At 37.5% G+C, this 21614-nt stretch overlaps 2 protein-coding genes across 3 annotated transcripts in view; one reads left to right on the top strand and one right to left on the bottom strand.

Annotated features, from left to right (window-relative positions):
• The window catches only part of sugct (succinyl-CoA:glutarate-CoA transferase), a 288833-nt gene extending 281727 nt beyond the window's left edge, over window positions 1-7106 (bottom strand). For both annotated transcript variants that reach the window (XM_066687287.1, XM_066687297.1), the window contains exon 1: window positions 6916-7106. In XM_066687287.1, the coding sequence (XP_066543384.1) occupies window positions 6916-7048 (133 nt within the window). In that variant the 5' untranslated portion in view covers window positions 7049-7106. The remainder of the gene's footprint in view (window positions 1-6915) is intronic.
• A 417-nt stretch (window positions 7107-7523) lies between these two features.
• mplkip (M-phase specific PLK1 interacting protein) lies at window positions 7524-16828 on the top strand. Its single transcript, XM_066687274.1, has 2 exons — window positions 7524-8132; window positions 15060-16828. The coding sequence occupies exons 1-2, from the start codon at window positions 7746-7748 to the stop codon at window positions 15258-15260; spliced, it is 588 nt and encodes a 195-aa protein (XP_066543371.1). The 5' UTR covers window positions 7524-7745; the 3' UTR covers window positions 15261-16828.
• The last annotated feature ends 4786 nt before the right edge of the window (window positions 16829-21614 follow it).

Raw genomic sequence — 21614 nt, 5'->3', positions numbered from 1 at the left:
TCCACTAAAATACTGGCCGGCTGGCAATCCTAATTGCCATAGACATCTTTACAATGTTCTACTTTTTCATGTTTGAATGGTTAAACAGATGTTTGTTATTAATATTTTGTTTCTGTTCAAGTTATTAACATAAAATAAATAAAGGATACATTATAAATAATGATCGCATCCTAGTTTGCACTGTTTTTTGTGGCTCCAGAGCTGGAGCTGGTTAAAAGCAGCCGGAGCTGGAGCAGGAGTGTGGAGCTGCACCAGAGCCGCTCCAGAGCTGGAGCTGGGGCTGCTGGAGCCGACCTAAAACTGGAGCAGAGGGCCTCCATCAGCTCCGGAGCTGGAGTTGAACCTCTGGAGCGACTCTGTAGCCTGCAAACTCGGAGCACTGCCAACCCTACAACACAGGCTCTGGCTCCGAATTTCCTTTCGTAGTCTGCGCATCCTGGATGGAGCTACCTGAACCATGTTTTTCCCTTCCACCAGACTATGCCTTCCAGTCGAGCACCCGCATGAGCTGCTCCTGGACTTACTGACAGCCCTGTCGATGTGTTCCCAGGGTCTCTCATGCAGATTCCTGGTACGTTGCCTTATGAGGCCACCCTGTATATAGTTAGTACATTATTGCATTGTGTTGCGGTGGTGCATGTGTCTGGCCTATACCCCAACATGTATATATAACATGTGTAAACAGCAGGACTGTGGCTCCGTTCTAGCTTGTTAGAAGACTTGAGCTCACTGCCGCTGTTCCCAGCTGATGGCGCTCTGGCTGCGCTGCTGTCCTCAGCAGTAAGCACTTGAGTTGACTTTAGTGTTCCGCTGTGTACATAGTTCATTTGTCAACACAGTTGAGCTAACGTTGCCCTGCTTTAGCTGGACTAATCAGCAGGCGTCAACTACTCCTGTGTTCCACGTGTGGCGCATAAGTTGGTTCCTGTGCCCAGTGGTGTATATAGTTTGTTTGTATGACATTTTAAGTTGTCAGCACAGTGGAGCTCTCCACAGTCCTGTTCAGTTGAGTAGGGTGCTCCTGTGCTGTGCGGAGGCAGCATTAATGTTCTTGCTGCCACACTATACACACTGTTGTTTTTCAGCTCGGCTAATCTGATTGACTAGCCAACTGTGTATTATGTTGAGTTTCAGTGGGCCTGTGGCCCCACTCCTGTTGGATCAGGGGTCCACTGCCATGATAATGCGTGGAGGTAGCACATAATTGCTTGATTGCCCCGCACCATATATTGTGCAAGTAGATTAAGGCCTCACTCCTAGCTGCACTAGTAGAGCAGCCGGCTTTGCTGTTGTAAGCGGAGGGCGCAAGAGTTGATCTCTTAGTGACCCCACTCCTCCACTTCTTACCCCACCCCAAGGACACTGCCAGCAATCTAGGTGGAACAGGAGCTTGGCTGTCTGTAAGTGTCCATTCTTTTCCCAGGGCCTACTTTGACGATGTTAAGTGCCTTTTCAGCCTTCATTTATTGAGGTGAGGCTTATTTCTTAATTAACCTTGTTTGTTTTTTCTTATTTGAAGCTTATTTGTCTTGTAGCAGTTCCTGGATGCTTTCTCATGCATTTAAGTTGATACAGTACATAGCCTAAGTTTGACAATGGTTTTGGAAGATAAGTGTGCTTGAGAAGATGTGGACCACTTGTTGTGTCCTCATAATTTAGTTCATAATATTCTGAAATGAATGAGTGTTGGTGATAGAACTGCACACATGTTCATTGTTAATACTGCTACTGATAAGCCCCAGCTTTCCATTATTGTTAATAATAGCTGCAACTTACACTCTTAAATGTGCATTGAAAATTGCCAGCTGATAAAACCTGTGCTCCACGGACCATATTCATATAACATCTAAGACTAAATGTAGCTCTTAACTGGCTGAGTTAGATGGTGATTAACACTAAACATTAGAAAATCAGTCCAGTCTCCCCAGCTATAAATGTCATTGGCTGTTAAAGTCTTGTGTTGCTTATAATAAATTGACATGTTGATAACACATAAGCAGTCTTTCAGAATGCTCTCAATTACATGTAGATGCATACTGTATGCATTAGTGAGTGTGGTGGTGCTTATGGGGTGTCGCTCTGGGATGGGTGAGTATGAGGCTGGGAGGGAAAAGCACAGTATACTCACTACAAAAAACTAGACTACACCACTGGTCATGGGTACAGAACACACCATTGTATTCTGTATGAAGTGGTGGGATGCACATCTTTGTATATTAGAAGGGAACTGCATGCTATAATATTTATTTATAAAGCACGTATGCAAAAACTTCCATCATATTTGTCAACATTCATTAATTGTAACTAGATTCCATGAATGGATTACACTAGTGGTTCCTTTGGTTTCCTCTCAGTTAGGCAAAGTTGCTTTAGGTTTGTTGTTGTCCTATTTGTAGAATAAATGGCAGAATTCTTTAAAATTGGAATTGTTGGTGCCTTTAGGACAGTTCAAAGGGTACATTTTTTATTTTAATTATGTTAAATGCAATTGTTATTTGTCATGTGTATGTTGATAATTGTATTTATTTAAAATTTATAGTGTTTGTATTTTAACTTTTTAAATGTTTATATTTCTTATTTGTGATGCTTGTCTTGCAGGGCACACTTGAAAATGAGACTTCAGCCTCAATGTGGTTTTCCCTGTTTAAATAAAGTATTAATAGCCAAGAGCAGTATCTGGCTTTTGTAAAGATCAAAGATCAGAATACAACTCAGATAATAATAATAATAATAATAATAATAATAATAATAATAATAATAATAATAAGGGAGCCGAGCAAGAACAATGGGTCAACAATGCAACAAACTGAAAGCAGTATATTAACTGGGGAGGATCTTGTGGTTAGTTTGCAGGTCCGTACTAAACTAGTACGCATGTTGTACCCATTGTAATGAACTGCGGACTAAAAAAGGTTTCCAGTGCAACAAACCCCAAAATCACTGCTGCTGCCCTCTAGAGGAGACTAAGTATGGGGCTAAATTATTCCTACTCCTGCTACAGACTAACTATGGATAGTAGTGGAACAAATTGTGAAAAAACATAATTTATTGACAACTTTTGTAACTGAACTCATAACCTGATTCATACCCAGATTTTTTTTGTTTTGTTACATATACATATACATTTACGTTTTTGTTTTTGGCATTGACAACAAAACAAATTTGTAATTTATGAATAGCAGCAAATGCTCACATGGATAAAACTGACACCACAGTTAAAAAACAAAAATAAAAAAAAAACTGTACAAATTGTCGGTTGAAATTTTCAGTAAATACTATGATATAACGGAGACTATAGGCTATTGTATCCCTTGTATTATGCCTGCTCTTGGGCAGAAAATACTCCCATTTTCTCATGTGTTGAGCAGTTCTTTCAAAAGGAAAAGCCTTTTTAAAGGTGGAGTGTAAAGCGCATGTGTAAAATTAAGAGCATATTAATTGCCTCTTGGTGTGTGTGCCTTCTTGCTAGAACCCAGAAAGGTTATGGTTAATGCAAACCTGCTAGAATATAATATTGGCTTAAGCTGGGGTCACATTTCTTCAATCCGACCCGATTTTGTGAACGGTGGGCAGCTCATACTTAACGACTATTTTGCACCGAATTCATGTCTTTTGCATCGTGAAGGAGCGCACATTACACAGAGGTGAAGCGTAAGGACAGGCAAGGCAGGCAACTGCCTGTGGGGGCCCCCGAGGGGCAACCAAATCGAATCTGCAGCATGGACAGCAACATCTAAATAAAAATCCCTGGATTCCCCGCCCCTCCTACTGTTGCAAGTGCAATGACTGCATCTCACAAATCTCCCTAAAGGGGCCCCATGATTTTCATGCAAGTTTGTTTTGAAGCGAACACATGTAGCTACGATGAAGAGGACATATCTCTCCGGTAGCAAAAAAAAAAAAAAAAAGAGGATGAAGAGAAAAGAAAACATGACTGTGATAAGTATGCAACCAGACATTTACGTTTAATGTGAAGGATAAACGATGACAGAACCAGCCCCCCCCCCAACTGCTAATTTACTTTTTGGGCGGTCACATACTTCATGGCTGATCTGAAATTCTTTGTCGTAGGGAGCTCTGACACAGCCTCTAAACTCCCCATATCTCGTGGAAACACACGTGATACACCCAGAGAAATGATAAACAAACATGGACATGGACATTTACAGGTCACGTTCGTGTAGAGCAGATGTCCGCAATTCTGCACAGATCTGTGCTGCTCCACCAACAGGATCAGTGGTTTTCTGTACATCTGTGCAGAACTGAGGAAATCTGCACAACAAGAACATGACCACAAGCCGCTTTTGCCGTTTGTGTTTGTCTGTTTGGACAAACACAAAAAACTGAGAGAAAATAGAGTGTGTGTGAAGACATGGCTGGGGAGGCAAGGTCAATAGCCTGTATACTCCATGTGAAAGCTGGAGCTGAGCAACATTTACAGGCTATATCCATCCCACAGAATGATCATCACATTGTAGGTATCGATATTTTGCGCAGACCTGGGTCAATTACCAATATTAATTGGTATTTGTATTTGAAAATATTATTTTCCCTGTATTATAGTATTTTTAAATAACCTGCCCGGAAATAACCATTGCTATTTGAAGTATTTTAATAAATTAATAAAATTAATAAAAATCTTATTCAATGTCGTGTTTAGTCTTCCTGTTTCTTTTTTCTTCTTCAATCAGCTCAGCACTCATTGGCTGCTGCCGGTCTCTGTGTGACACTGATCACGTCACGCTATACGATAAGTGCCAATCAAGTCATAAATATTAAACATGTTTAATAAAATTGTAGGCACTCCGACTAGCTTACGTTCGGATCAGAGGGCAAGCAATAACATCCCAGACCGTCTCACACTACATGACCATCGGTGATGGGGACAGGCCCCGACCAGGCTGCTTGTCGTGACGATCAGTGCAGATTTGTAGGGAGGGCCAAATTGGGCTAGGAATCATGTAGTGTGACCTAGACATTAGTATATTATGCCAGTATTGATTTGTATATCGTGCCTAGGGCAAGGCAGTGGTTTCTCCAGGCTTCGGGAGGGCTGCCGCTATTTTGCTTGTATTTTCTAAATCGTTTGGCGAGTCCCTCAGAGAGTAGCTTGTGATCGACCTGTTGGGGACCCCTGTTATAGGGCATTTTTAACACGATTAGCATTGCCAATGTGTATCGGTGTTCATATAGTATATGAACAAATCAGTACTGTGTTAAGACAGATTGTAGCTTTGAGCCTTGCTTCTAGGATAAAGAAAATGTTTTTTAATACTCATAGTACATTTGACCTGGAAGGAAAGGTCAAAGGTCAAATTCAAGGTCATATTTTGAAAGCCTATATATGGTTTCCTATATGTGTTACCTATAGACCATGGGTCGATCTCCTCTCTGTGAGGCGTTATAGAGCTAAAAGTGGTAAAATCTTTAAGGTCAAAATCAAGGACATTTCTAAATAGATCACTTATGGTTTCCATATGGTGCAATAGCATGTGTCTCTATCTTCAAACTGAAAGTAGTTAAATATATAATTTACCTTTGAACTCAAAAGGAAACATCAAAGATCAAATATTATTTTTTCACAAGAACATATTTGGCTCCTTGTGACATGATTTATGATAACTGTGATTGATTTTGCAAACTGTAACCCTGAAATGCAAGATAATCTGATCTGACCTTGAAGGAGAGGTCAGAGGTCCAGTTGAAGGTCATTCATGGATACAGACCATATGGTTTCTTATACGTGTTCTATAGTGACCATCATTGTATCTGGCACCCGTAAGGAGTTATAAGCCTTCAAAAGTGAAGATGTTTTTTGGCGATATCCCATGTGATACATAGCTCAGATCAGAAAACGAATAGCATTTCTGGAAACTTCACACAGTTTCCTATCTCGGCTCCACAGTAACATTACTCATAACAGCTTCTGATTCTGAGAAGATCAAAGATCAGAAAAAATGATATATTCAGAAAGGGAATCTATGATTTCCTATTAGTGTTCAAGTATTGTGCTAAAAGTAACCTATCAGAAAAGGTTTTGGGGTCCTTGGGGTGCCTCAAGTTCATTTGGACAACCAATCAACACCAAAAACAACAGCATAAATCTTCAGATATAGTGCAAAAAGTGAACACTTTGATGGCTGAAGAACTGTTTTACAATGCAAATAATAAGCAGAAGAATTAGAAACAGATAATTATATTCTATGAGGAAACTACAGAAATAATGTTTATATCACAGAGAGTATAAGTATACATAAGTTACCAGCTTAGTTCACTGTGCATAAATTACGAGTTTGCATTTATGTGTGAATGTAACAGCTTATAATTTGAAAAATGGCAGCGCTATATATAAATAAAGTTCAATTTCAAATACATGTGTTTACAATGTGTTCCTCGTGTTATATTACTGTTTTGGAGACAGTTCAAATAAGTCCTATGTATTTTCTGGGGTTTAAATGATGTTGCTAGTGGAGATGATGGGGTGGAATGGTGTGCGAGGGAGTACAGACTACACTAAATAAATACATAGAAAATGGGAAAAGGTGCGTTTTACATAATAGCCTAATTTGACGTATCCAAGTGAACAATCTTGAACACTTTCTGTCGTTCGTGTAATTTTCCGTTTATCATTATAGTTATACGGAATAAAATAATGCAAATGCATTGCTGTTAGCTTACTACAATCCTGCGTGTTGGGTAAAGGTCACCATTACTACTATTCAGTTTTTTTGTTTTGTTTTTTGTCCATAAAATATGTTACTATACATTGTGTATAATATAATACAACTGAACCACATATGTATACATTTATGACATATTATTATTATTATTATTATTATTATTATTATTATATTACATTCTATATGTAGACTAATAAACACAGAATAAGTTATTATAGTAACTTGTAAGCTGTACCTGGCTGCGTATAGCTGAGCAGCCTCGTCTTGTTGTATTTCGTGAATTCTTGTTGTATTCGATGAATTGAAGGACTCGAATAAAACCTGAAAAATCCCGAGAAGACCTTCGCAAACGCTGTCACTCCCGACATTTTCTTGTTGGGTTGCTAGTAGTGGCATATAGCGTGAACATCTGACGGGTTAACAGTACGGGCAGGAGGGGTGTGTGCTTAAACTAGGGACCGGAACTCAAGCAGCATAATGTTCGAAAGGATTTATTCTAGTGCCGTACCCTAGTACAGGCAATGTATTATTTATTTATGTATTTATTTTAGTAGCAGATTCTGTGAAACATATCAGATTAGTTATACATCGCAAGTTTGCCTATATTAAATCAAATACTTCTGTATTATTTTAATATAGACCTTGAAATATGTTTGTGAATATATGCAACACAAGCTTTGGTATCACAACTTTAAGCCTTAGTGTTATTTTAGCAATACTTAAACGATAGAATAATGAACTAGATTATCTGTTGAATGCCTGTGGTATATATATATATATATATATATATATATATATATATATATATATATATATATATATTTTATATTATTTTCAATGACTTTAAACTAATTATCTGTTGGGGAGAGGGGTGGGGTTCTGATTAAAACCAAATATCTGTGACGGTAGGAACTTTTCTATTCAGTGTGTGTTGCACCGGAGTCGTGTAGTGTAGGATTTCCTGTTGTTTCAGAACAATATGGTGGAGGGTTACTGGTGTTGTTATTTTATAAGACTCACAAATATATTTTAAGTTTGGAAAATAGGTAGTTTTAGTCTTGTGAAATGTACAGACCGGGTTTCCGACACCCCACTCCACCAGGCGGAATGGGCTCGAGACCTGGGTTGTATCGCAGTCCTGCTCCTAGATTCGATAATGGGGGAGGATTAGGAGGCATGCAGGCCGGTGTACCACCACATGCTTTTCGGGGATATTCTAATACTGCATCTCCGTCTTATTGTCACAGACCGATGCAATTTTCAGGGAAATCTCCGAATACACCGCCAAAGGAATTTTATAGCAATAATAACAGCGGCGGGGTTGCAAGTGGAGGCAAGGGAAGGGTTCATAGCCCTTGTCAGACCCCGCGCAGAGGGAGCCCTAGGTATACTCCTCCATACAAACAATCTCCCTTCCGTTCTCATCAGAGCCCCGGACAGATGGGCTTTCAGGTAATAAAGGGGCCTTAAAACCTTATCCTTCCAAAAAGTTACCGTTTTAACAAACTATTTACACATTTCCTCCCTAGTGTTATTTCGTACGATTAGTTAATACTTAAAGCAATTGGTCTAATCCAAATGTTAAAGATGTGGGTGAAATGAATGTCTGTTTCTGTGCCACGGACGTTTTATTTTGTTACTTAATATTTGGTTGAAATATCTTAAATTCATTTTAAATACTCTAAACTTGGTGAATACTTTTCAACATCAGTGCATTTGTAACTGTATATCTTAAGATCGCAGTTTTTAAAATTGTATTAATTTCAAAATTATTTGAATCACATTGGAGGAGAGGGATTAATATAAAATTGATCTATACGCGAATCAAACCGTTTGAAGCATCTGAGTTAAGTTTATTTTGCTAAGGTTTGACTATTTTTAAACTCGGGGGAAGGTGCAATGAAAATCATGGATTGTATCGTTCCCTAAACAATTTTAGTTATGGTAGTTTTATTTTACATTAATGTATATGTTTAAAATTCTTGCACACATTTCAATATGCATAGCAGTCGCACCACTGCAGATACAAGCATAATGCAAGCGCACCAAAACACTAGGCCTATACAACTTTCAGTAATTTAACAGAACTGCATTGGTATAACGATGCAATCAAAAATTCAATGACAAGTCATGTTTTTGTTTTGTTTGAAATGCTCAGTGCTACAGTATATTTAAATTTAATAACCACATCTATTCTTTCATCATAACATTATTTACTGTATCCCACTCACTCGTATTTGGAGCTGTCCATCAGTAATGTCTGAGAGTAGGGCAGTCATAAAACTTACAAACTATAAGTAAATCGGGTCTTCTCCAGTGTGATTTAAAAGATCACAACCAATATATATTTAAATTTTGTTCATTAATGCTGGAGGCTTCTGCTAACCTTGTCAGATTTTTAAGGGTTCAGCTCAATCAGTTTGTTCCTGAAAGAACATTCATTGTTTGTGGGATAGGGAAGGATACTTGAATTATGACATTAGCTATACACTCAATTTTTTTTCCTCTAAATGAGGAGAACCAAGATAAGTTATGAATATGAGCATTAGTCACCAATGTATTCCAATTTTCAAGAATGTATTTACATTTGTTCTCTTTCTCTAATCCTGTCTTCTAGACCTGACTATGTACTAAAATGCTGCACTGAAATTTCAAATGTCTTTGTTGATCTTGGAATTTACCATCATAAAAAATGGTGTGAGCGAAACACTGGTCCAGAGAAAAAGTTACTTAAAATAAATAGAAAGTTACTGAGGATTACAGTTTTAGATTTTGAACAAATTGAATTGCATTGAAACTGCTTTATGTCAGAATCCATTAACTGTGGTTAGGAATTTCTTGTTCATTGTGTCCTTTCAGGATGTTGACCTTAAAAGTAAATAGTTTCATATGTGAAAACAGTTAAATACAATGAAGAAAAAAATATTATCTTGCATTCTAAATGGTAAATCAATAGTCTAGGGCTGTCGAGAAGGGTACATTTTAACCTTCGAAGGTTCGGAACACATAACCAAACGAAGGTTCGAGGCTTCATTGGTGCCAATTTGCATAATGCATTGATGTCACATTATTATTTCTTAGCAGACGCCCTTGTCCAGGGCGACTTACAAAATATAAGAGCAATACAAAGTGCAATAATACAGTGCAGTTCAGGCATAATACATTTTACAAATGTGTGTGTGTGTATATATATATATATATATATATATATATATATACAGTGAGGGGAAAAAGTATTTGATCCCCTGCTGATTTTGTATGTTTGCCCACTGACAAAGAAATGATCAGTCTATAATTTTAATGGTAGGTGTATTTTAACAATGAGAGACAGAATAACAACAAAAAAAATCCAGAAAAACGCATTTCAAAAAAGTTATAAACTGATTTGCATGTTAATGAGGGAAATAAGTATTTGACCCCTTCAACTTAGGTCAGACATTTCTTGTAGTTGGCCACTAGGTTTGCACACATCTCGGGAGGGATTTTGTCCCACTCCTCTTTGCAGATCCTCCCCAAGTCATGAAGGTTTCGAGGCTGACGTTTGGCAACTCGAACCTTCAGCTCCCTCCACAGATTTTCTATGGGATTAAGGTCTGGAGACTGGCTAGGCCACTCCAGGACCTTAATGTGCTGCTTCTTGAGCCACTCCTTTGTTGCCTTGGCTGTGTGTTTTGGGTCATTGTCATGCTGGAATACCCATCCACGACCCATTTTCAATGCCCTGGCTGAGGGAAGGAGGTTCTCACCCAAGATTTGACGGTACATGGCCCCGTCCATCGTCCCTTTGATGCGGTGCAGTTGTCCTGTCCCCTTAGCAGAAAAACACCCCCAAAGCATAATGTTTCCACCTCCATGTTTGACGGTGGGGATGGTGTTCTTGGGGTCATTCCTCCTCCACGGCGAGTTGAGTTGATGCCAAAGAGCTCAATTTTGGTCTCATCTGACCACAACACTTTCACCCAGTTCTCCTCTGAATCATTCAGATGTTCATTGGCAAACTTCAGACGGGCCTGTACATGTGCTTTCTTGAGCAGGGGGACCTTGCAGGCGCTGCAGGATTTCAGTCCTTCACGGCGTAGTGTGTTACCAATTGTTTTCTTGGTGACTATGGTCCCAGCTGCCTTGAGATCATTAACAAGATCCTCCCGTGTAGTTCTGGGCTGATTCCTCACCGTTCTCATGATCATTGAAACTCCACGAGGTGGGATCTTGCATGGAGCCCCAGACCGAGGGAGACTGACAGTTATTTTGTGTTTCTTCCATTTGCGAATAATCGCACCAACTGTTGTCACCTTCTCACCAAGCTGCTTGGCGATGGTCTTGTAGCCCATTCCAGCCTTTTGTAGGTCTACAGTCTTGTGCCTGATATCTTTGGTCTTGGCCATGGTGGAGAGTTTGGAATCTGATTGATTGATTGCTTCTGTGGACAGGTGTCTTTTATACAGGTAACGAGCTGAGATTAGGAGCACTCCCTTTAAGAGAGTGCTCCTAATCTCAGCTCATTACCTGTATAAAAGACACCTGGGAGCCAGAAATCTTGCTGATTGATAGGGGATCAAATACCTATTTCCCTCATTAACGTGCAAATCAATTTATAACTTTTTTGAAATGCGTTTTTCTGGATTTTTGTTGTTGTTATTCTGTCTGTTATTTAAATACACCTACCATTAAAATTATAGACTGATCATTTCTTTGTCAGTGGGCAAACTTACAAAATCAGCAGGGGATCAAATACTTTTTTCCCTCACTGTATGTGTGTGTATATATATATATATACACAGGTAATCAATTTAACAAAACATCCCTTTGTATTTTAAAATGTTATCTCGAACAGTAATCATGTTTTCATTTGTTCTTTACAAGCACATGGTTTATATTGATTTTATTGGCATGAAAAATGTTAACCTTCAAGTAAAAGCACCTTACTCATAATAAAATGTATGCGTGGTGACGTATGTATGTTAAATTTCATTTGCATTTTATTCAATAAGGGAAAATTTTCGGAAATAGCGAATCGGTGTAAAACCCTTGATGAAAATACCACAGTGTTCAGTGTATTTTTTAATGTTACAACTACTGAAAGTAGTAAATACTAAAGACACCGGAACAGTACCTTAAGATTTGGGTTAACTATAATAAGAGACTCCATTCTACAGTTCAGAGTTTGTCAACATTATATATTAATAATAATAATAATGGCTCAATTGCAATGAACTCGCAGAGTTCGTATGGAGCTGCGTACTAAATATGGGATCATCTCCAGTCCGCTGCTTTTAGTATGCAGTCGACCCATTAAACCTAAATAACGCATAATAATTTTAACTTACCTTGGTTAAACGATCCCGGAAAATGCTTTTTCCTCTGTGATATTTTCAGTTGCAAACGTACATTAAGCTTTTTATTTTTTTTTTTTTTTCTTCTGTGCATTTAACAAAATTGCAAACCGCAAAACTTAGTCAAAACACTTTTTACATTTCCATTATATTGTACAACACTTTGCTGTAAAGATCGCGGATAAAGAAACCATAAAGCAGAGTATCGCGGTGGTGCCACAGGCATACTGGCAGGATGCTAGTGCTCTTTCAGAAGAAACTTGTTTAAATGTAATCTGGTCCAATTCCTGCTGACACGTCGATTGTGCTTTTTATGACGTTTTCGAACTTTTATATCCAACAACTTATATTTAAGTAATGGGCAGAATACAAATCAAATGTTTTAATTTAGATAATAGGACATCTGAATTGTGGTTTAGTCTTGGAAACCCCCGCAAGTGTTACAATGAGTAAACCCAACTTATCATTGTGGGTGCAATGATGTATTAATTATTAGGGTTGAGCAAGTACTCTGCTGAAACAAGTATCCGGTACAGATTATGTACTTATGTACGAGTATCATCCGAGTGAAATATGTCAATATTCGTAATCATAACGAAGAAAAATCCTCATTGGGAAGTACTACCAGCTGCTAGCTGTGTCTGTCCACATTGTTCTGTGATAGGCCAGCTACACACAGAGCTCCGCCTCCGCCAGACTGCTGCTGTTCTGCTGCCCACACAGACGCGATCTTGCCAACATCACAGGCAGCCTCTCTGTTAGCTCGCCATTCTTCTATCTTAAAAGGTCATCTCTCATAAATTCAGCCAAGTTAGTTTGAGAACTTAGCTCGAACTGGATGCACTGCAGTCGCAAGTTACAGCTCGGGACTCTCACTGCTTCTACCGTTAATTCGATTTTCGGCTCGCTCCTACCTCTGTAAAGCATCTGACTTCAAGAATACAGCTGCAAGGCTGAATGCTGTGTCTGTGCATAAATCACCCAGCTTCACACCATCAGTTCATTTAAGAAAATAATTAAACCAGCCCCCCCCACACACACACACACACACACTTACACACACCAAATAAATAATTAACCTTGTGTTTTACTTTGTGTAGAAATAAAAAATACCGTTCCCCCAAAAAGAAAAGCATTAGGCATTAGCATTACACTGTTTAAAATTATTTTTTAAAGCGTAAAAAAAGAAAAGTTTTTATAGTCAACATAACTGTAGTTCATGCTTTTTACTTCATACTTCATGTGTTCATCGATTCATTTATTTTGCTCCGCCCACTTCCGGTTTATGCCAGGCACATTCTGACTACGGATATAGATAATTTAGTTGGATGAACAGACACAGATACAGGTAATGGTGTATTCGCTCATCCCTATTAATTATTACTGCAGCGCACACAGGTCTCATGGACTGAACACACTCACACACTGAGTTGTTCTTCTGCCTCCCTTTTACACCCCTTCACGCTCCTCCCACCACACCGCCTTTACCCCATTATTGCTTTATCTGTTGAGGTGGCACGCTGCAGTATTCAAACACTGTACATTTGTATCCACAAAAGAAAAACAATCAATGTGACAAACCTTCGGAGATAGCCCTACAATATTCCACAATTAAACAAACATGTTTCTACTTATATTAATACTATTCTCCCAACAACTTTCAGAATGCCAACATACCAAATTGGTCCTGCCATGCAGTTTACTATGAGTCTCGAGGCCTAATGTTGACTAAAATACAGCCCCCATCCAAAGCAATGTTGTGTACTCAGTATGTTGTCTGTATGGAAATCTTTCTAACTTGGGTAAGGCCATGTGCTTACAGGAAAGAAGTAGTTCCAACAACCAGAGGGAGCACTTTAATTTTGTAATATTTTGTAAATGGATGTAACAATTGTTTTGCTCTATTTTCATAATGTAGGCCTACAAATGTACTCACAAACAATTGGGGAAACTGAACCTGATTGTATTACTTTAGAGTGAAACCATTTTCAATTGTCTGATAAGGGAAAAGAATATTATTTTTTTTTAATACTTTTATTTAGCCTAACCGACATTAATTGGTTAGTCAACGCACAAATATTTGTGCAATTTATGTTACCATTTTAATGGAGGTCTATCCAAGGCAGCTTACACTGAATACAACATTTGCAACCTAAATCAGACATGGGTTCAAATGCATTTTTCATATGCTTTTATGATTACTTAAATGCTTTCCCACGTCAGTTCATTCAAATCACATGTTCATGATCTTCTCAGCCTTTCAAGGTGAGAATTATGAGGCCTTTGAGATCATCATGAACATGGGATTTTGAATTGAATGCATGGAAATACATTTTAGGAACTTATTGCATGTTTATAATACTTATATTTTTAGGCCTAATTTGCAAATGCCAACTACAAGTGGAAATACTTATAATTTTGTTAATGTATTTTTTCTGTTGTCTAAAGCTGTTTGAGGCAAAGTAGAATCTTGCTGTATATGACATTTATGAGTTTGCAGGAGTTACTTGAGAGGGGGAAAAAATAAAAATAAATCTAGCTCAAATGGATTCTGGGATAAAACTGAATTTCAAGAAGTTTGTTCAAAACTGAAAGCTGCCGTCTTATAACTTCTGAATTGCTGGCCAAACCATTTCTTCCAATAAAAAACAAAGCATATATATATACGATTTAGTTTGTTTCAGTGAGACTGAAGCTGTGCATTTTCAAAGACTTGGTGAAACCAGACGGTCTTATTAAATTAGTAGAAATTAATGTAGTGATTAATGTAACAATTGACACTTTCCCCCCACCCCCCCTCAGCCAGATGCTAGCCCTGAAACACCCCAGAAATCCATACACATGCAGGGTATAGTCTTGCAATGTTTTTGTTTATGTCATTGATTTAATTTATGGTTACAAACTTTGAATCTACAATCAATTATATGGTCCAGTTCTATTAATTTTAAGAGACTAGCATAAGCTTATGTAGCTGGTGTCTTTTTAAATTAGTTTTTTTTTATTCATTCATTGAAATGTTTCTTTACATGATGATTTTCTCTCGAAGGGTTCACCCAGGACATCCACACCGTTTGGTTCAGCGCATGGCAGGGAGAGAGTGGCTAATGATGTGGAAAAGTATTACAGACCGTCAATGCTTGAGGATCCCTGGGCTAGCCTACAGCCAGTTACTGTCACAGACACTAACCTGAAGTACAACACAGAGAGAACAACAAACACTGGTAGAAAAGGGAGGTATTTCAGTTAAATATATACAGATCCCTTTTTAATGCAGCAAGGCAAAATAAGAAGCAGCATTACTTTGTTTTTTTGTTTTGTTTAATGTTTTTATTAGCGATAATGTACTGCTTCAGTGCCACAAATGAACACTTAAAATTTCTTAAAAAATAAATAAATAAATAAACACAAAAAACCTGCTACTTTGGGCACTGGTCAAAGGGAGTAAGTATACAATATAATCCTTTATATACTGCCTTCCTTCAATAGTATTTTTCAATCACCAGCAATCAGTCTTTGACTGTTTATGCAGCAGCTCTTCCACTATCGTACCTCTCATTTACATTCATACAGGATAAAATGCCTGTTTTTTACTCGGATAACTTTTGACCCCTTAACAGGCTTTTTCAGTTGCAGAAGATTATGCAGAAATGAAGGTCATAAATAATAACCCTATTTACAACTTTCTCTTCATTTAATATAAAGAAATAAAAATAGTAATATACTTTTCCAACACTATTATGGGACATTGGTGATGTCCATATTTAGTTTTACTTATTGGACTGGATTTAAAAGTAAGAAATAACTGCTTGTAAAGTTAAGTGACTATGCCTAGTATTTGTTAGTCAGAACTGCTGCAGCAGCAGCTGGTTGTGTATATGCTGGGTTTATTATTTATAATTTTCTTTCTGTTAAACTCTGGTGTTCAGACTACACTGATTTTAATTGTATTTTGTAACCATCTGACACTAGAGACTGTTAAAGGGTTAAAAACGTTTTATTTTGTTACCAAACTGTTTTTGAAAATACTTTACTATAATGGATGTTTGTACAAGCTTGTTCGTTTTTACAATTATAAATATCAAGTGACCCTAGACAATTTTGTGACCATGTGTCACAAAAGCAGTGTAAATAACATACTTTATAGAATTGGTGTTGAAATGGTATGGTTTACAGTAGGTTTACAAATATTTCATAGGTCATTAAAATAAATTGACAGTATCAACTATTCAATAATTTTTTGTAACCACCTCAGGTTTTTCTAATTGTGTATATATTTTAAGAGAATTGGAAAATTTAGATTTGAATTAAATCTTATGTATTCTGTTTAACATCTCACTGGGGAAAAAGATTGTTGTAGGACACATGAATATGTATGCCATCGTATACTTTGTATTATATATATGATATATAGGTTTCTGAATGGAATCGTGTGTTGTAACCGTTTAGGATTTGTATAAAGAATGACCAAATACAAGTTTTTGGGGGTATATTCTTATTTGAGGCTTCAGACTGTTGTAGCATGTGATTCCTCGTGCTATCGTAATTTTATCCCTTTTTTTATATTTTGTTTTCCTTACATTATGCTGTATTACTTTGGACTGTTTGTTACCCTATCATATGCCATCAAGTTGTGATGCTTGGTAAACAATGTTTGCAAAGAGATCTGCTAGGCAACAGATATGTTGCCTTTAAACAGACCCTTTCCATGAAAGATGCTGGCTACTTGTATTTTGTTTCAGTAAATCGTGGACTGGGTGGGAAGGAAATACATTCCTTTTCAAGTGAACAAACTGATTAATAAAATTTCAATTATTAGTTTTGATTACTTTTTTTATCATGTAGTTTTAAAATGTTCTGATTCAAATTTAAAATAATAATGAGGGGGCTCTACCTGTTTTTTGCCACTGGCTCAACATACATATCTGGTGCATGATATATACTTGTTTAACACATTATTTCCTCCTAGCTATACCTGTCATTTAGTTTTTCCACAGCATTGTAAAATTTCATCTTTAGCAGCAGAATTGATAAAGGTGTTTATCATTTCACTACAGTTAAGATTTATTTTGGTCCACTGTATTTGCATACATTACTTACACCATGCTGTTTCATTGTTTCTAATGCACAAGTAATCAATAGTTAATTGATTAACACATTTTATATGATGTTATAACTTCTACATACATTGAGAACTGAACAACTAACAGTTTTATTTAATCATAGGTTATGAATTTTGGAATAGTATACCAAAACAAATGTGCCTTTCACTTTTTCTCGCTGCGCCTCTCTAATATTCAGCTCGTCATATCACCCAAAACTGTCCTAACAGGTTTATTTACACTGTTATTCTACATTGGGAAGTTTGTTAAGGAGTAGAATTGATGGATAAGACTGAACAAACTTAAGTTTCTGAAATTCAAATATCTGTCTCCAGTTAACTTGATTTATAATTCATATTTATATAATTCATTTATAACAAAGAATGAAATCAAATGTTAAAAAGCAAATAAAGCAAGAAAAGCCTTTCAAGGTGGTATTCGTTTTGTTCCCGCTGATTTATAATAGAAAAATTAAAAATACACTTTTGCAGTTGATAGTGCAATTTACTGAAATATAGTATTAATCTAGTTCTTTGTTAACCTTTAATACCTACTAAAAGTTTAAATACTTAACATGAAAGACACTGGGGGGACATTAACACATGAACTAAAATGATTTTAATTGTTATAATTATGTAGCCTTTATTATGACTTAACAGCCATGTTCCCTTTTTAAGTCCTAAAGGAAAGTGTCATAGACTTATTCATGAAAACATTATCTGTAGGGACTGTATTTCTTATTCTGAAAAATCTGAATAATTACAACATGGATCAATGGGAAAAAAAAAATATTCTCAACTCCGCTCACTATTTTTTAGAGGCAGTAGAACGTAACGCGTAGTTTGGATCCGGAAAATTCAAATACTGCTTACTGTAAATGAGACCTGCAGAAATGCCTACCACATGCAAAAGAAAACCACAGTGGATTGGCTTTGAAAGACATTTGGATTAAAGATTGATACTTCCCAGATTAACCTGAAAAGTTAAAATATTTTTCAAATACTTGATAAATTGTAAAACAATATATAAAAATATACAGATTGCAAGTGCAATTATTTTTGATCAAATGAAAATGTTAAAGCAGCATAGCAACATCCATGTGTTTTACAAATTAGGACATAAGAACATAGTGTACAAAGGAGAGGAGGCCATTCAACCCATCGTTCTTGTTTGGTGTCCATTAATAACTAAGTGATCCAAGGATCACAACCAGTCTATTTTTGAATGTTCCCAAATTGTTGGCTTCAACCACGTCGCTGGGGAGTTTGTGAAGAAGTGTCTCCTGTTTTCTGTCTTGAATGCCTTGAAGCCCAATTTCCATTTGTGTCCCCGGGTCCATGTGTCCCTGCAGATCTGGAAAAGCTCCTCTGGTTTGATGTGGTCAATGCCTTTCATGAGTTTGATGACTTGAATCAAGTCCCCACGTAGTCTTCTCTGTTCCTGGGTGAAAAGAAGGTTCAGTTCCCTCAGTCTCTCAGTAGGACATTCCATTCAAACCTGGAATAAGTCTGGTTGCTCTCCCCTGAACTGCTTCTAGAGCAGCAGTTTCTTTCTTGAGGTAGGGTGCCTATACACAGTATTCCAGATGAGGTCTAACTAGTGCATCGTACAGTCTGAACATTACTTTCCTTGTTTTAAATTATACACTTTTGGCAATATACCCTAACATTCCGTTTGCCTTTATTATTGCTTACCCACTTTGTTTGGATGGGGAAGGTGATGAGTCCACATAGACTCCTAGGTCTTTCTCATGCATGTATGTATTCCTCCCATAGTGTAATTATAGTGAACACATTAGAAAAATACACAGGCCGTAATACTGATGCCTGTGGAACTCCATTAACAACCTTACTCCAGTTACAAGCAACTCCTGTTATCAGCACCCTCTATTTCCTATGCAACAACTTCGGCCATAATCCATCTATTTATATTACCCTGAATACCTACAGCTTCCAATTTTAGGATAGGTCTTTGGTGTGGAACCTTATCAAATGCTTTCACGTGAACTGAAAAAAAACGTAATAAATTAGTAAGACATGATCTGCCTTGTCTAAACCCATGTTGACTATCACCAAGAATATGATTTTCATTAAGATGCTCCTCTATTTTCCATCTAATACTTTTTTCCCCAAAATCTTACAAGTAATACAGGTGAGACTGATTGGTCTGTAATTTCCTGGCTCAGTTTTCTCCCCTTTCTTGTGGATTGGTATGCCATTTGTAGTTTTCCAATCAGTTGGCACATCCCCTGTTCTAAGTGTCAATTGGAATATTTTAGTTAGCGGCCAAAATTTATTTTTGGAAATATACCATAATTCTGCTAGTCCCTTTAGTACCTCCTGTTCATTTACCCTGATATATGTGGCAAAATAGATTCACCTCCATACTTCAGAGAGGATGATGTTCTTACCAACTTGAGCTTCACGAAACAATGCTGAGGAGCATGTCAGTAAAGCAAAAGGTTTGTTTCATTTTACCATAAAACATGTCAATTAGATGTAGTTTGGCAAATTCATGTCGTCTTTTGATTTTGTACTGTAAGAAAAGGTTTATTTCTTGCACCTTGACTTTTAACACCAGATTCATGCAGCTGATGTGTAATGGTACTTTTTGAGACATTGTATGCTGATGATGGCTGAGTAACTTGGACCATTGGGGATAAGTTTGCATATATATATAGCTCTGAAAAAAATTGAGACCACTTAACTTTGATTTCTGAACTTGAAGTTTTCCAGAGCTGTATATAGATGGGTGACAAATTAAAGGAAAAACCTGAATAAATGAGTGGAGGAACATAAGGAATACAGATACTTCCAAACAGGTGTGCTGCATGATACTATTAAGCAATTAACATCCTATCATGCTCTGTGGCATGTATAAAAATGCTGAACAGGTCCAGTTGACTTTGATTTTGGATCAAGATGGCAAGAAGAAAGGATCTAAATGACTTTGAAAGAGTGGGCATTATAGGGGCACACATGGCAGGAGCTTAAGTAACAAAGACTGCTCAATGGGCTAGTATTTCAATAGGAACAGTGACTAAAGTTACATCTGCATTTAGATCTATGGGAAAGACATCAGTAAATAGGGTTGGAAATTGCTGGTTCATGACTGCGATATGTAAGGAAAACAGAAGAGTAACTCTTTCCCAGGTGACTGAGAATGTCAATGCAGGACGTGATCAGACTGCCAGCAAGAACAGTCCATTGAGAACTACACAGAGAGGGATATTATAGTAGGGTTGCAGTGCGTAAACCAAGACAAATGCACATTTGAGAATTCAGTGGTACAAAAACCAAAAAGGCACTGGTCTACAGAGATGTGGAAAAAAGTGATATGGTCAGATGAGTCATCCTTCACCATATTCTTGACAAATGGGTGAGTGCATGTGTGGTGTACACCAAGAGAACGGTACAGGCCACTGTACTGACACACTTTATGTTGGTTTTTGCTTTTGTCACCCGTTTGTGTATGGGTGACAAAGAAAAACCAACATACAGTGTCTCAGTAAGGAGTTATGCCAACATAAGCCGCCAGAACAGCTTCAGTGCTCTTGGCATAGATTCTATGAGTCTCTGGAACTCCATTCTTCCAAATGATATTCTCTCATTTGGGGTTTTGATGATGGTGGTGGAGAGCGCTGTCTAACACATTGGTCCAAAATCTCCCATAGGTGTTCAATTGGGTTGAGATCTGATGACTGCGAAAGCCATAGCATATGATTCACATAATTTTTATACTCCTCAAACCATTCTGTGACCCCTCATGCCCTCTGGATGGGGCCATTATCATCCTGGAAGAGACCACTCCCATCAGGATAGAAATGTTTCACTAAACCATGCCAGGAAAATGCCCCCCCCCCCCCCCCCAGCATAACCCCTCATTGTAGGGGTCAAGCAGTCAGGCCTGTACTTTTCTCTTGGTGTCGCCACACATGCACTCGCCCACTTGTCGAGAATATGGTGAAGGATGACTCATCTGACCATATCACTTTTTTTTCCACGTCTCTGTAGACCAGTGCCTTTTTTGCACCACTGAACTCTCAAATGTGCATTTGTCTTTGTAATGAGGGGTTTATGCACTACAACCCTACTATAATATTTCTCTCTGTGTAGTTCTCTGGACTGTTCTTGCTGACACAGTCTGATCACGTCCTGCATTGACATTCTCAGTCACCTGGGAAAGAGTTGCTCTTCTGTTTTGCCTTACATATCACAGTAATGCACAAGTATCACAGTCTTCAGATTTTTAAATAATGTCACTTACAGTTCTTCCATTAAATATTTTTTTGAAACAATGTGTAGGGTTAGTCCAAAAAGCCACAACTGTAGTCCAGGGAAGAATAACACATGTTTTATTACAAAAGCTTTTGTAGAGAGAAGTAAGAATCTCCATATGCTTTCCAATGAATCTCTAAAGTACAAGTGAAATACCCATGCATTTATACATTTTTATATATTATATATTTTTATTAGGGCTGTCAGTCGATTTCAAATATTGGA

This window comes from Amia ocellicauda, chromosome 2, assembly GCF_036373705.1.
Source record: "Amia ocellicauda isolate fAmiCal2 chromosome 2, fAmiCal2.hap1, whole genome shotgun sequence".
NCBI lineage: Eukaryota > Metazoa > Chordata > Actinopteri > Amiiformes > Amiidae > Amia > Amia ocellicauda.
The sequence above is the reverse complement of the archived record's forward strand: the minus strand, read 5'-3'. Positions and strand labels throughout refer to the sequence as shown.

What these genes read in the sequence shown, in the direction of transcription:
- mplkip (XM_066687274.1), top strand. Translation starts at nt 7,746, where the DNA reads ATGTACAGACCGGGTTTCCGACACCCCACTCCACCAGGCGGAATGGGC. An exon ending in CCGGACAGATGGGCTTTCAG is followed by an intron (nt 8,133 to 15,059) that starts GTAATAAAGGGG and finishes TTTCTCTCGAAG; the next exon opens with GGTTCACCCAGGACATCCAC.